Genomic DNA, 16,254 nt, shown 5'->3' on the forward strand with positions numbered 1-16,254 from the left:
CCTACTCTAGCATCCGTTACTTTTATTATGTAAATAACTATAATGGTAAAAATAGTGACAAAAATAAGATGACATGTGTTTTTCCGGGACGGGGGCCCCTTGAGCGCTTGGGGCCCCAGTACACCGCACCCCCTAGGCACCTGTTTTTATTATTTACTCTTATTATTTATCAATATTTTTAGATAATGTAAAATAATAAAAATAAAACTTACCTTACTTTCTCGGCGACTTTCCACTCATACTTTTACTGCACTCTGAGGGTTGTACAACGTAAAGTACACTTGATATGTTACTATTATAAAAGAATTATAAGAAATTGTAAAATTATTAGAAGCCTTGTTTAGCCATGATCGTAAAATTGAAATAAAATCCCATAGCATTTTGTAGAAAAAAATTTATTCGACATAAAATATGATTTTTAATCATTACATTTAACAAAAAATTTAAAATACACGTAAAATATGAATTTTAATCATTACATTAAATAACATCACAATCGATTAAAGTAATTAAAGCGCAAATTATTGATTACCTCGAAAATTTAATTATGACTAAGCATATTTAATTAACCATGTATTTTTTTATTTCATTGCATTATAAACGAAAAACATTGCAGATAGACATACATAATAGCATTAATTAAATTAATAGTTCGTTAGATACTTAATTAAAAATCAAAGGGTTGCAATACCTATTGTTTAAACCCACCAAGAAAAGGGTAAATTGTTTGTGTTAAATCCAGACCAAATTAATCTCATCCATCATCTGGATTATAAGGACAAATTCTGAGATATTTCCGAAACATTTTATACGTGTTAGAGGTATTCTAAAATACCAATTGATTTGGAACACTAAATATAAAAGGAACCCAATACATCTCCTATATGTTATTATGTCTTGATATTTCTTTAATAAATTTTAAATTACCAAAAGTGTACCGTGAAGGGTTAGAATCACTAATCTAGAAAATACTCTGGTTGACCCTTGGTATTACTATAGTGATTAATCTGGTCCTGGTTAATTTCAAAGGTTAATGTTTTAGTACACATTATAGATACATTACGAGCCACTGAAGGACAAAATACTGCTTCGGCAAAGGTAACTAACTTTTGGGTATAATTAGAGAAAATAAAAAGCACGTTAGTTTAAATGCGAGCATTAATTGTATTTATATTTTTTGTTTTAAGAAGTTCCGATTTTTACATGCAATAAAATAAGTAATATACATTCGTTAACACAAAGTTAAATCATAATTTTAATAACCTACACGTAATAAATCACATAATAGATCAACTCATGTTCTAAGTACGTTTTCACGATTTTAAAAATCCGTTTCTATCACAATACAATTTTACGCAAACCCTAAACGTAATTTAAACAAACGCTCTACGACAAAAATAATACATTGTAATATTAACTTGTGTGCAACATAAACGTATGCAGTCATTTGTTTATAACTGTTTCGTATATAAATGTCAGATTTTACGGATCTTATTGAACAAGCTTTGGAAAAATAAAAATGTGTTAAAGGCGCCGGAATAGCCCTTTATTATTTGTTAATCGAATCACTTGTTAGAAAGTAATTTCACTAAACGATGTTCCTTACCGTATTCCGATTTTCTGAAGTCTTCGAGAGTCTGGAAGCAATAGGAGGTATGTTATAGGTACAAAAAAAAATCAAATGATCGAATTTTCTGTAATATTTTTTGAAAAGGGAACGATTTTTTGGTCAACTTATAAAATTCCAGGTCTTTTTATTACTTATGTATATTAATTCAGGAACTTAATACGTAATCCGGAAAATATCTCTCAATTATTGGCGAATTCAACACATTTCTAAAGTAATAATCATGACTTTTGCAATGAAACTTACCTCATATGAAAGCTCTTGTTTCAAAATTGCTGTTGTATGTTCGTTGCCGACACAACAAGCTAAAAGAGTAGGATACAAAATTCTGGAGAACTCTTCAACCGAGAAGTACGAAAACGGCAGCGTGCACAGTTGCTGAAGGACAGACGGTGGCTGACCACTAACTAGTAACATCTGAAACAAGAAGAGTCTCAAATATGAAATTCTTCTTTTGAACCATTCTAAAAGCAAATTGAATCATTATCTTCGGTTCAACAAGAGTTTAGAACAGACTTTATTAATATGAAGTAGAGGTTGATAGAACACCTTCTCAGACATGAAGGGCTAGTTAGAGACATATTAGAAGCAGAAACAGGAGTTAAGAAACATACAGGTAGACCTATATTAGATTTTAGGACTGACGACCTTATGAAGATGATGATGACCTCATTTGAGTACCTAATTATTATAAAAACAAAACAAATAATTGAAGAATTTTAATGAAATGAAATTTCAACGCTTTATTAATTGTTTGTTTGGAAATAANGTTACAAGCGAATGTAAGATGATACCCAGGATATAGAGAAGGTTAGAAATTGGGAGGCATTAAAATAAAAGAAGGACAAAGCACTTTATTAATAAGAAATAGAGAAGATAGGTTGGTAGAACACCTTTTCACGCATGAAGGGCTAGTTAGAGACATATGAGAAGCAGTTACAGGAGTTAAGAGGAATACAGGTAGACCTATATTAGATTTTAGGACTGACGACCTTATGAAGATGATGATGACCTCATTTGAGTACCTAATTATTATAAAAACAAAACAAATAATTGAAGAATTTTAATGAAATGAAATTTCAACGCTTTATTAATTGTTTGTTTGGAAATAATTGAAATGCCTTTAGTTTATTACCACTTGAAATCTCCATAGTGGTTTGTGTTTCGATTAATGCAAAGCGAGACAAACGTAAACTGTATCATTTGAAATTGGCGTCGGACATTGCGGGCACTAAGTACAATGTTTCATCGGCTCATAGTCAGATACGACATCTTTAATAGGCCTCTGACTTCGACGCATTGACAGACTTAACGGCCACGGTAATGGAAATGACTATTTGAACCCATCAGTTATGCATTTAAACGATTAAATTGCCAAATGATAGTTGGTATGTATGAACGGCATTAATGCTGTTCGAACAGATGACTGGGGAAACATATATCAACAGTGTGTCACACAGAACTATAGTATCTTTGTCATCTGTTAACCTGTTATGTGTAAACACTTAACACTCACTCCTGAAATATGTGCAGGCTTCGAAACGTAGGACCCCTTAATCCTTGTGCATTTTCACGATATACAGTGGATATCTTTGTATGAAATATAAAAAAAAGCTTCACTACAGCTTAAGAACAGTGATGTATTTCTGGGGCAAGATGCATAACAACTGAATTCTGCTGTACAGATGAGTTTGATAAAAAAAACTAGTCAACAGATTAAACTTGACGGTTCCCTTGTATTGATATATTAAACTCCATTTGTCTTTTATCTCTTTATTATACATAATCATAGCAGCTACGTATATTCCCAACCACGGTTGATGGTTAAGTAGAAAATTAAACACACATAAGTAAACTGGTGCTTTTCTGATTTGGGTCTAAAGGTCATCGTTGGTTGGAGTTAATTCCTAACGTTTCGCTTCCATAAGTGGCGAGCTTCTTCAGAGATCCTTCCATTTCTGATGCTGGATGTGGACCGTGGACTTTGGATTGTCCACATCCAGCATCGGAAGTGGAAGGACTGCCAAAGAAGCTCGCCACTCGCGCTAACGAAACGTTAGGAAGCAACTCGAACCGACGATGACCTTTAGACCCGAATCAGAAGAGCATCAGTTCACCTAATGACCGCGAATGCCGTTACCAATTTGACCTTCATAAATAACATTATGTTACTGTGTATTCTGCACCTAAAAATCTTCCTGCCATGAAAGTCCTCTCCCCCATTGCATGTGATGGTTTTATCACATTTATGCGATTGTTGTATGATATGACATTAATTGCATAGGAATTAAAATCATCATCATCATCGTTCTAATCAGACTGATTGGACATGCACCTCCACTCTTTCCTATCCTGAGAAAATCTGCGCATTTACCTAAACCTAAAACATCCCACCTCTTTAACTATGTGAACAGTAACCAACGTCTATTTCTACTCCTCTTAACTCCTGTATCTGCTTCTAATATGTGTCTGGCTAACCCTTTGTGCCTGGGAAGGTGACCTCATATCGAAGAACATAATCTGATGTATGGAATTTACTTGAAACCCGTTCAGACTTCATCGGCAGACGACAACCCTTAAGGTCATTTGTACCGAACTTATCCCCCTTTTCACATTCGTGTTTTTTTTTAAGATTACCTATTTCTCTACGTCCAAACCGAAATTCCGTGAATTTGTTAACTTGCTATCAACTCCAACTGATGCCTACATTTGGATAATAATAAAATCTGTGTGCGACATTATCAGGTCGCGTCGCAAGAATTTGAGTTATGAAAGACGGTCTTTTGGGTCTGCCGCTGCGCCGCGTCGGCAGCGATGTTGGTCGCTGAGGATGGCGCCCGGTCTATCTTAATTGCCGCAAGAGACGCGACCAACCAGCAGAAGATTCGATGCCTCCTCCTCCTACGATTAGTCAAAAGACACCGCCTCGACGACAACGGCAGACACTTTATAAGATTTCTTTTACATGAATTTCTACCTGTTGACAAACTCACTCTCTTACCGCCCGTATGTGTTGTAAACTACCTACACACGAAATTATATTACGAACACTGACGACGTTTTTAGCATGTTCAAATTTTTTTGACCAACATAGGTACCTATTTTTTACTATAGAAGCGTCTACTACTATTGTCATGTTCCAAGTTATTGTTAGTTTTAATCTTCTGCCTACAAGATGTTGACTATATATTGTAATTATTGTTAAGACGGTGTAAACTAATATTTGTTCAAAGTATCTGTGCTAAAAGTGGCGCCGTTTATGTCAGGACACTAATTTTTTATGAACGTTTAGTTTTTTCCGAACGATTTTAGTCAGTCAATTTATTTACTACCAGCTATGTGGTTGGACCAGACCTGATCGGCACATACCCAGGCTATGAAAAACATCAAAACAAGAAAACACTAATTATGTATTTTATTAATTTTTAGCCCACTGATTTTGTTTAATTAAATAAGTATATAATTGATTCATACCTTTAACGTATGCTACTTCTAAATTTTCACTAATATTATGATAACTGAAATGATAACTTAAGAAATCGTAAAAAACATTAGCAGGAAGGACCTCAAGGATTATCCGCAGCATTCCCACGAAACTATACACTTTGAAGTAATTTATTTTTAATTATTTCACCGTTATATAACTCGGAATCACGAAACAGACGTAAACAATAGTAATTATTATTATAAAGCTAGAATTTACCTTAAATTACATGTTTTTTACGACTTTGGCGTAATGCACCTTGCACCAAACCCTACACGTAGTAGGATGTTACAAATTGATTTCATTTTGCTAATGCATTCGCCACCCGACTCTAAAAGGTACTTATTATCGGCCAGATACAAGCGTTTATTACACCCTCCGATCGTACCTTTTGGATATAATAAAACTCAACCACAATACGATACGATTTTACCAATCACTGTACTTTTTGGATAATAAATACTACAACATGATTAAGAGCCTAACAAATTAAAATAAAACATATTACTTACCTTCACATCTGTAAGAAAGCAGGTACATTACTTACTACCTATAATAACTTTAGTTTTATAGTTAGTGTCCGACCGAAACTGGTTTTTCAAATCAAATCAAAATCAACATAACAACCCCTCATTTATGGAAATACTTAAAATAGGTGAGATGTTTATTTGAGTAAGTATAGTATACTTCGCTTGGATAGAATTTAACGCGCCGAACATGACCGAACAGAGCGCGAGAACTCCCGAACGCAGTTTCGGTTTCGGTCGTAGTTTCGGCAGGTTTGCCGCCGAAACCGAAACTAAACCGAAACTCGTTTTTTGCCGAAACTCGACTGAAACCGAAACCAAAACCGAACTTTCGGTCGGACACTATTTATAGTCTTAATATTTAGATATATTAGACAAACACATTTTTTTATAGCATTAGTTTCGTTTCAAAAATGGAGCATGTACCCACCTAGACGAAAAAATATTTAAAATCTGAAAAAGTCTTATCTATCTATATGATCATAATTTAATATATTCTGTTGGCCTAAGTTACCTACGTTCATAATAATATATTAAAAGACACTAACACGGGAGTTCGTTCGTTCGATCAAGGAAGGGGTTGTGCGGGGGCGAGAGACACGCGATTGTTGCGTGTGAGCGGAAGTCAAATTAAATGACGGCTAATGTATGACGACGTCGATGTGCCTTTTTGGAAGTCAACGTCGTCGTCGATATATCGACGCGACGTCAGAAACGCCGGCACTAATAGCAGGAACAATGATAATGAGGGGTTGTTTGTTTCGGTCAAAGAAGGCTTTGAAAGTAAAAAAAACACGCGCGACACCTATCGACAGCTTGACTCGTACATTATTAATGGGCCGAAATCGATCAGCATTGTATTAAATGATGCGAAATGATTTGCGGTTTTACCAGAGTGGATTTTTAAGAATGTTCCAAATTAACAGCAATTAAAAACCATAAAACAACATTTAATATCATTTAATAGTTGAAAAAATAATTAGCTTTCTTTAACAGGAAAAATTCCTAGACTGCCTATAACAGGAACCGTGAATTAAATCGAAATTATTTATTTGTATTAACATCTAAACACACAAACGAACGCCGCAGGTGGCGATCAATACGGCAGCACCTTCGATAACCAACCTGACGAGAAACGTAAATTATATATAAACCACACACTTACAACCATAACACGAACCCATTCTTCTCCTGATTTTTTAATCGACGTAAAGTGAAGTTAAACTTTAACCCCTTTTCTGATAATCACTTCAGCATATTGAATAAATATTCAAAAGTATAGGTGCAATAATGAAGTTGATAAATACTTCAATCTTTCGTAGTACCGACTACTGCTACACTAAATTCTTGTAACAGAAATGAAAGCATGCAAATAAAAAGAAGTTTAAAATATTACCTGGTTATCCTGATTCCCTACGGCGAAATAACCAGTCACGCTGATGACTTCATTAAGAAGCTCTTGATGCATTTCTGCTGTTGGCCCGTTATTGCTTTTGGTTGGAGATTTTGGTATTGTCGGTGTGGCGCAACACCATATCAGTTGATTAGCAATATGCCGATATTGCAACGAAATCCCTTCGGCTCCAAGAACTTCCTGAAATGGAAAGTAAACTTAGGAACCTAGTCCAAAGTCAATAAAAACACTTTTGCCTTTACGTTATGGAAATTTATTGCAAATGCCAAAATTTGATTTCCAGTGCTTAATTTAAATAACATAAGAACACCTTCAGAAGACGTACCTACTTTAGGACAATAAAGATAATCTGTTTGACTAAATCACTTTTCGGAACATCGGCTAATCCTGGACAAAATATAAATAAGAACAAACAAGGTGTCAAGGAGAATTAATAAGAGAGTTTTTGGCAGAATAGGAAAAATTTGGAACCGAGTTAGTACCCATATGCTAATAAATTACGTTATTTATTTTGACATATGTAGGTCCCAATATATGTACATATATCCAAAATCGCTCCATTCCAAACAAAAAAAAATTGTTTAAACATAAAATACCAGATTCATTCACCAATCAACGTTTTGCTTGCAAAGATCTGTTGGTTTGTTTATTATGTTGTAGTCATCTATAATATCCTTTTCAGTTAGTGCCCTTGTTTGCCGATCGACCTCGAGCCATATTTACACTGTGGCCGTTCGTGTTTTAATTGAATCATATAGTTCGGCTTCAATGGGAGATAGGCCGGTCGGTAAAGACGGTGAGATCAGGTCCCGAGTTAATTTGCACTGGGACCTTTGGGACACAGTCGTGCGCTCCAGTTCCCACCAATCTATCGAATAAAGACCAACCGATATCTAAACGTTATATTTGGCGTGTGTCCGACGTACACCGTATCGTACTTGTCTGTTTGTTTGTCCATGTATTTGCCGTACATAGAGGCATTACGTATAGATATCGCAAACTGAAATCGAAAACGCGGCAGCGTCGGGAATAAGGTGTTCAGAGACCGTTCTTCGTTTTGCAGATCATAAAATTCCTGCATACAATTTTTAGAATGTTTGCAAATTTACAAGGCGGTATGGTATTTATTTGGTAGTAGACCCTTAGATGCATCGGTACAATGTTTAAATTGGTTTATAGAGGTAACGGTTGAAGAAGGATCCTTTACGATCCCAATTTAGTTTCAAGTTTAATATAGGGTGTTTTTTTATGAGCCTAACGGTTAAAAGTACCGTTTGTTGACTTCTTGATGTGCCGATCTTTTCTCAGATTATAAACTTCCCTCTTTCCAAAATTTTAAGTTGAAAGCCCGCCTTCTAAATTTGCACCGAATTGGTTTGAAAGGATTAATCACCAATTGTGAAACTAGCCACACCCTTGGTGTTTTCCTCCTAGTTTTAAGTTAGATATAAGATGTGACCAAGAACTTCAAAAGAAGCACTTGAACTAAGTCAGCACAAAAACGCAAGAGGCACTTGTGTAATCTTACTAATAATCGATGGAGATACTCTGTACATATTTGTAAATACATAATTAAGACGACTTCGGTGCAAGAGTTCTATTTTTTTCTACCTTCCACCAAAGAATTAAACAACACGCCTTATTAATTTAACGCGTGTGCTAATATTCCACTTACAATAGTAAGTTCCCGAATATCTGCCTGTGAAATTTAACATAAGGTGTAATTAGTAAATTCACTGATAAATTTAAACAGTCGATAATTGGACGTAAAATGTCCAGAATAGTAAAAATTAACAACAAAATTGAATTAATAATTAATTAGTATCAGTCCTGGTAGGACAAGTTTACCGCAACTGCACCAACGTTGCTTTGCTTTGATTAACGATCGGACGACGTTGATGTAGTGGACGAGTGAGAATCGGTTCACGGTGTATAGGGATCATCGACAATCCCACGGGAATAAACGCGTGCCTTGTATACGTACTCCTCTGGGAGCATAGCCAAAGTTTACAAGTTAGTTTGCCTCGGCTTTCTCAGCAGGTCATTTTCGAGCCCCCGTCTGACTAATTCGTAGAAAAAATTCTTAAACACACCACGCACTTACGACTAAATTATTGAATAGACGTTTTGAAAGCCAATTTTATTGGAACCATTGGAAAGTATTATTTTCTTTTAGAAGACTTCAAACCCATTTACCATAATTATACCTATATATAAATCTGCCTCAAAATATTTGAAAAAAAGCGTTCGGAAATTTGTTTCAAAAATTAAGAAAAAAATCCGCTCCTGTTAGTTTCAATAAAAGAAAATTCTTTTGGAAGTTTAAAATAAACAACAGTTTTCATATCCTACCTGAAACTTGTTGAGATCCAGCTCAGCAACCCTCCGAAGTAATCTGAACGTAGCTCTTGCAAGATTCAAGCAAGGCACTGGTACCACAGGAGGAGATTGTCCTTCAATCCTTGGAACAGTGTCTGGTGGCAGCAATGAGCCATACAGCATTGACACTGCACCCATCAGTTCGGTACCATGAAGGGTTGCAACCTGAAACGAACAAAAATAATAAAAATGTTGTTCTATGTCATATACCCGGAATGTTTCTATTACCAAATGCGTTGCATCAGAATCCTCCGGGCAATGATCAGCCAGGGCGGCCAAGAATTCAAGAGCAGCCAAAAGGAAGGAACAGGCTGGAGGAATGTCGTGAACAGGGCTTCGAACCGCCAAGCAACACTTTGTAAGCTGTTCGACTATTCCGACACAAACAGCAAAACTGCAAAAAATATTATTGTTTTTTTAAACTATTTTTGCTAAGAAGTAGCGTGAAAGTTTTGGTAATATTATATGCATACATGTATTCGCCTTAACACTTTTCGTTTGGCTTAGCATTAGGCCAAAATTGGTAGCACTTTTTTGGTAGAGTGGAAAAAAATAATTGCTAGGTATATTTGATTTCAATGGATGAAATGAAATTTTTATTAAATTCTTGATGACTGTACACTGTAAATTGAGCAAGATGCAGAACTCACAATTATTTCGACTTCACAACTTTTTTCTAACAAAAATATTTTTTTAGCAATTTTCATTACGTGATTCTTGTTGAGAAAGATCATTTTACATATATATATATCCCATTCATCATCATAAGGTCATCAGTCCTAAGACTGGTTGGACACGCACCTCCGCTCTTTCCTATTCCGAGCTAATCTTCGCATTTCCTTAAAACTAGAACATCCCACATGCTTAACTATTTGTGAACAGTAATCTAATCTAGATCTACATCTACTCCTTCTAACTCCTGTTTCTGCCTCTAATATGTCTCTGACTAAACCTTTATGCCTGATAAGGTGTCCTACCAACATATCTCGTCTATTTCTTATTGAATTCCATAGAGTCCTCAGTTCTCCTATTCTTTCTAATACCTCTTCATTTCCAACCTTCTCTATCCACACATATCCCATTACAGATGACGAAAAAAATGAAAAAAGTCTTATTCTCCTTGTCACAAGCATTATCTGACTCTGCGTCGAGATAATCAAAAAAATTACTGACCATCTTTCTTCTACTAAAAGTACTTTCGCGTGTAAGTAAGAACTATCTAATAACTCAGCATTAGACTCAGACATCGTGGGTCACATTTGCTTTCTCATTTTTTTCGGGATTTTCCCAGAGAAAAATCCACGGCTTTGGTCGCGTAATATCAACTTGCCCTTATAATTTTCTGGTGCAAGTATAAATTCTCATTACACCTCGGGACCACATGTGCTCGTTAATTGTGTTACTAAAATATACTGAGTGCTTATTTGACGACTTACTTAACACAAGTATAAGAATAACGTTTTCAGAATCACACATTTAATAAAAATAAGATACATTATGACACAACATATAGATTAATGAATTGATCGGATTCCGAAGTGCTGCATGCCATCATCATCGTCAACATCGTCTTAAGGCTGGTTGGGCACGCACCTCCACTTTACTGCATGTACGGTGTAACAATATAAATAGTAGGGATTTTTGACTTTGGGTATTAAATAGATCTAACCATGTTTGATATGAACAAATTTTATCATATGGTAATGGGTTACGTTCGATATCTTTCTGCAACTCTGTCATTTCCATTAAATTGCATTTAGCTTGATGTCGAAATGGAAAAGACACTCCGTAGGTACATGTCCAATGAACATGTGTACTAAGGTGTAATTTCGCTGTCGAGAGCACTTTCACGGATGAGACATGACCACGATGGTGTCGCGACGGTCCCCATGACGTAATTGTGATGTACGGTTTACCGCACGCGTCGTTTTCTCTCTCTTAATAAATCGGATTCATAACGACGCTCGGCGTCGTTCTTTTACATCGCCGTGCACATTAGTAGATTGGACGACGCGACGACCACGGGCTTGTCTTGGTTAGCAAGAGCATGCATGCAGTAGAGAATTGGTCGACACCAACAACGTAGCTGTTCTAGTGTTATCTTGTTGGACGGGAACACTTCGTGGGAAACTTAGTTCAGGAATTCATTTTTCTGGAAAACTGCGAAGGCGTGAATAATGGGCTGGTCTAGATTACGCTTTCGGAAGGGATGGATGGTATACGGAACCTCTAATGGGTTCCAGACGAAAGGCCGCAATATAAAGATGTTTGAAAAGCTTTTAGAGAAAACTGCACGCAATCAAGGACAAGCATCCATTTATTTTTTTAAACACTTGTTTTGAATGTGAATATTAAAATTGTGGATTTAAAAAACTACGATTTCGGAATAAGTATTATGGTCAACATCAATTCCCAAGTTCTAAGTAACGAACTGAAGAATATAATCGATTTTGTGGGGGCCAAATTTATAATCTGTTCGAGAACAATACTTAGTCCTTGATGACTGAGGTTTATTTAATATTCTTAGGGAAATTGTAGTGGTTAATAAAATTGTCATGTTGATTATTAAAGATGTACAGCTCTGAATGATGTTAGTAAGAGAAATAAGATGGTAACAGACCTTCTGAGACGTGATGAGCTGGAGACATCTAAAAAGTCGAAACAGAACGTAGATTACATCACTATTCACGAACAGGGATGTTGAATGTTCTAGTTTTATAGAAACGCAAAAATTGATTCGTCAGGATAGGAATGAGTGGATACGCGTGTGCAATCAGTACTTGGAGGTGAAGACACTACGACGATGATATTGTAATTAAACATACATATAATTTAGACATCTTTTAGAAGTGAGTTAGTTTAATATGAAAAATATTATTCTGAAAATTCATTTCTGAATTTTCAACCCACTACAAACTACCTCAAATTAATGAGGGAAAAATTGTTAAAAATTAAAAAAAATTGATGATATTGTACTTTGACATCCACACTCATAATGCAAAATACAGAATAAAAAAATGACTATGTAACATTGTTTGATTCTATACTACTATTCGAATAAATAATTTTTGAAAAGCAAAAAATGCTTTTGTTATTGTAAAGTAATTCGTTAGTTCATTCAACTCTTTAGCAGAATTTCAATGCGCCTCAGTTCAATGAGTGAGTGAATGCTTTTTTGAGGAACAAATTCCTTTGAGGACTAAACGGTAAAAAGAAAACTTTTTCAGTGCACAATGTGACAAAATGCTTTGGTAGCAAAACCGAATGTTCCGCTGCCGCTAGGCCGTGCCTTGCCTTGCCGTTTCGAGGGGGTAAAATCGGCGACCCAATCTACTAATGGATTTGCAAGACGCTACTACTACTCCACGTCGATGAAGTTTCGAACAGCACCACAAAGAGCGACTGACGTGAGTGTAGGTGTGCCTCCATTATACACAATACACGTGCATACGCGTTACATGTATGTATGTACGTATTTAGTTCTTTTCTATCAGGAAAACGCAGAAAAGATTCAAAGGCAGCCATCATCGATAGAAAAAAGAAACGTCGATCCAGGTGCAATAGAAAATGTTGTCGCTGATGTTAATATTTTTTCTAATTATCTTTGAATTTTGCCCATATTTTTCGTAAAATATTAAAAGTGTAAACTTAATGGGAAATTGGGTCACTTCAATGATTTCAGAATGTGAAGTCTCTAATTAAAATCTGCCTAATTATTGAATATATATTAATTATATACAGTGTAAACTCTATATAACGACACTTAAGGGACTGAACATTTTTCGGCGTTATAAGAAGTGGTCGTTAAATGGAGAGAAATAAAAGATATTATTTTACTATTCTATAACAATATGCATTTACCAATATAGTACACATTTTTCACACGAACATTATTATTCATACATTGCGTATAGCCTGTTATCTTCGTCTGATGTTTCTTGCTGCTCCAATATTTTAATTGTATTTTGTTACGTATCTTACTCATATCTTGAGATACTGCTGGATCAATTTGATTATATAAAAAGTATTTTTTTAATAGTTTCGCTGCATCAAGTGCTTGTTTGATGCTTGATGGAGGGACAGGATCGTCTTCTTCAACAACGTACACAGCTGCAGTTCTTATCTATTTCGGCAACTTAGAAAGTACTGCTCAATGATTTATAATGTCGCATTGTTGTCGTTAAATAGAGTGAGCGTTACGCTATATAGAGTGTAATATTGTATAGAAAACAATGTAAACTAACCAAAGTCAAGCAATTTCGACGTTTTAAGGAGTTTGTCGCTAAATCGAGTGACGTTATAAAGAGTTTACACTTTATATAAAACAATAACTGGTAAAAATTGGTACTCCGAATTTCTCTTTTACTACGGTGACAAAAATTTCTAATGGGGGTAAAATTCTTAGAATCTTTGCCGTTAAGAATACGTACACATTCAAGGCTGAGGGTTCAAATGGTCATAAAATCGGGTAAAAAATGTTATTTTGTCTGACTTAAAGAACGTATTACTGTTTTCCTCAAAAATGAAACAGGAAAAACTCGGAATATTTGAAAATAAATATGATGTTCAATTTTGCTTATCACTACGTTCTACTAAAATAGAAAAAAATGAAACGCCCCGTATAACACCGTCCTGTGAAATGACATTGGTTGAAGTGCCAGCATTGTGATAAGTGGCTGTCGTCCTGCTAGGACGTCTGTAGTGGCTCTCTACGATGACAACAAAACAGCAACAGCATCAACAGGAGCCAGAAGAGTGCTCCGCCTGCTCCTGCTACGAAGTCGTCCTTGTCGTTGACGCTACTGCGATAGTTATCATGACTGGGGGCGGGGGTGCGATAATCAGCCGTGCACATGACACATCTGATGTGATTATTGCGGCATGTGTGCCTAGTCCCATCGATACTATGCCGCCGGCCTTTTGTTCAACCGAAAGCGCCACATATGAGACGTAAAACAGTAATCGTTTCCATGTGTATCTATATCTACAGGGTAAAATATTCACGGGTACGGAGCCCAATTCAAGTGAAATTGACCTAACTAACGAAAATATGTTCTTTTCTGAAAATTCCTCATTTTAAATGGAACTGTTCCTTACAAAGCTTACCACAACTTTATAATAATCATAGATCATAACGTGGATTTCGAATCTGACTTTACAATTGCTGGAGCACGTCTGAATTTTGAAATATTCTAAATTCCTAAGAATTTTGTCTTTTTATTTCATCTAGTAGGTACCTAATCTTCCCAAAAAGACTAATGACCAGAGTTTGGTGTTATAGAAACTCGTTAAATGACGACTTTCAGTACATATAGAGTAGTAAAAAACACAAAAGTTTATTAAGAAATTTATTCATATTATTACTTAAATTTGCGTTCAAAATATATATTACACAATCAAACGCGATATTTGTTATGAAACACTTCATTTATCATAAAACATTGCAGTAGATTGTAGCTTATAATTAGCTTTCTGAAAACACAAAAACTTCTGTGTCTTCCTATTACTTTTACATTTCAACTTTTCGGGTCTTTGAGAAACGCACATGTGATAACATGTTGGTGTAGTTGGGACAGAATTGCGACAAAAAGGCATAAGTTTTCGCTTATCGGATTATAGCCGCCCTGCTGATCAAGTTAGCTAAGCTGAAATGGGTTTCACTCGACCACCCCTTACTTCCATCTCGACATAATTAAAATGAATGTTCAGTTTGCTGGGAGGCTGCCATCATTTAGTGCCCTTACTCAAGTCATTCTCAACACTCACACAATAATTAACAAAATATTACAAGTATAATTATCATTAAACCTATTCCAACACGTACCATCAGATGATTAAGTTCAAAGAATTGGTTTTGCAACAATATACGCATATTTGTGTTGAATTGAAAGATTTTGAGTCACAAAATCAAATCGAAAAGGTCAATAATAATCAAGCAGTAAAATAGATCGATGAAAATTATATAATGGAATCTGCTAGATAAGCCACGATCGTTAAAACAAAAATAAATTGAAATAGAATATGTACGAAATATTAATGGAATATCGAATGTGTCATAAATCAAATTTTTAATTTTGCCTTATGATTGATTTACACGGAATCCAAAGCAGCCCATCGAATTACTGCATCAGTCATAATCGTCCTAGATTGGCGTTGACTTTGTTGGATTTTGTTTCGCGTCAATGCGACCTGAGCCTTTATTTACACAGAGGGCGAATGTTGGGGCGCCCATCATTTCTTTACATTATCGGTAGTAGTAAGTAGTAAATATAGTAGGCCTGGGAGATGACATGTGCACGAAGACGAACGAGGACGACGCCGACGCCAGAAGGACGCTCAGCGCCGCATCTCTTCGTCGGTTCTATCGAACTCAAAATGAAAATGGAATACTATAAATTAGCCCATTTGGATGTTAACAGTAAACGTCCTTTTTGGCGTTACAAAGTCTAAAAGATCCACCACACCGAAAGGCTAATGACTAATTAATATTAAATCCGTTAAAAAATTGCGGTTGTAAGAACAACTGGAACATATCAGGATAATTGATGTAGTCCTGATTCGGGTCTAAAGGCCGTCGTCGTTCCCAACCATACCCGACTAGATTTTGAGGTAATGCAGATGGTGGGTAATCACACTAGCTCTTATGGGCCCCATGAGGTTGCCCCCTAGGGCAAGGAAGGAGCATATAACGCCTTGCCGCATTTGGGCATCATTAGAAATGCCACATGTGACCCTGCAGCGAAAAAATTATTGCTACACCCTCAAAAATGAACATTATTATTTTTGAAAAAAAAAAAAAAAGTAATATTGTGTTATGGGGCGG

General features: G+C 35.7%; 1 protein-coding gene across 2 annotated transcripts in view; it reads right to left on the reverse strand.

Annotated features, from left to right (window-relative positions):
• Positions 1-495: 495 nt before the first annotated feature.
• Positions 496-16,254, reverse strand: part of LOC108733199 (S phase cyclin A-associated protein in the endoplasmic reticulum) — a 56,086-nt gene continuing 40,327 nt past the window's right edge. For both annotated transcript variants that reach the window (XM_025977349.1, XM_025977348.1), the window contains exons 12-16: positions 9,660-9,825; positions 9,405-9,596; positions 7,035-7,232; positions 1,874-2,044; positions 496-1,637 (exon numbers count right to left, since the gene is read on the reverse strand). In XM_025977349.1, the coding sequence (XP_025833134.1) occupies positions 1,566-1,637; positions 1,874-2,044; positions 7,035-7,232; positions 9,405-9,596; positions 9,660-9,825 (799 nt within the window). In that variant the 3' untranslated portion in view covers positions 496-1,565. The remainder of the gene's footprint in view (positions 1,638-1,873; positions 2,045-7,034; positions 7,233-9,404; positions 9,597-9,659; positions 9,826-16,254) is intronic.

This window comes from Agrilus planipennis, unplaced genomic scaffold, assembly GCF_000699045.2.
Source record: "Agrilus planipennis isolate EAB-ADULT unplaced genomic scaffold, Apla_2.0 scaffold72, whole genome shotgun sequence".
In the NCBI taxonomy this organism is placed as follows: Eukaryota; Metazoa; Arthropoda; class Insecta; order Coleoptera; family Buprestidae; genus Agrilus; species Agrilus planipennis.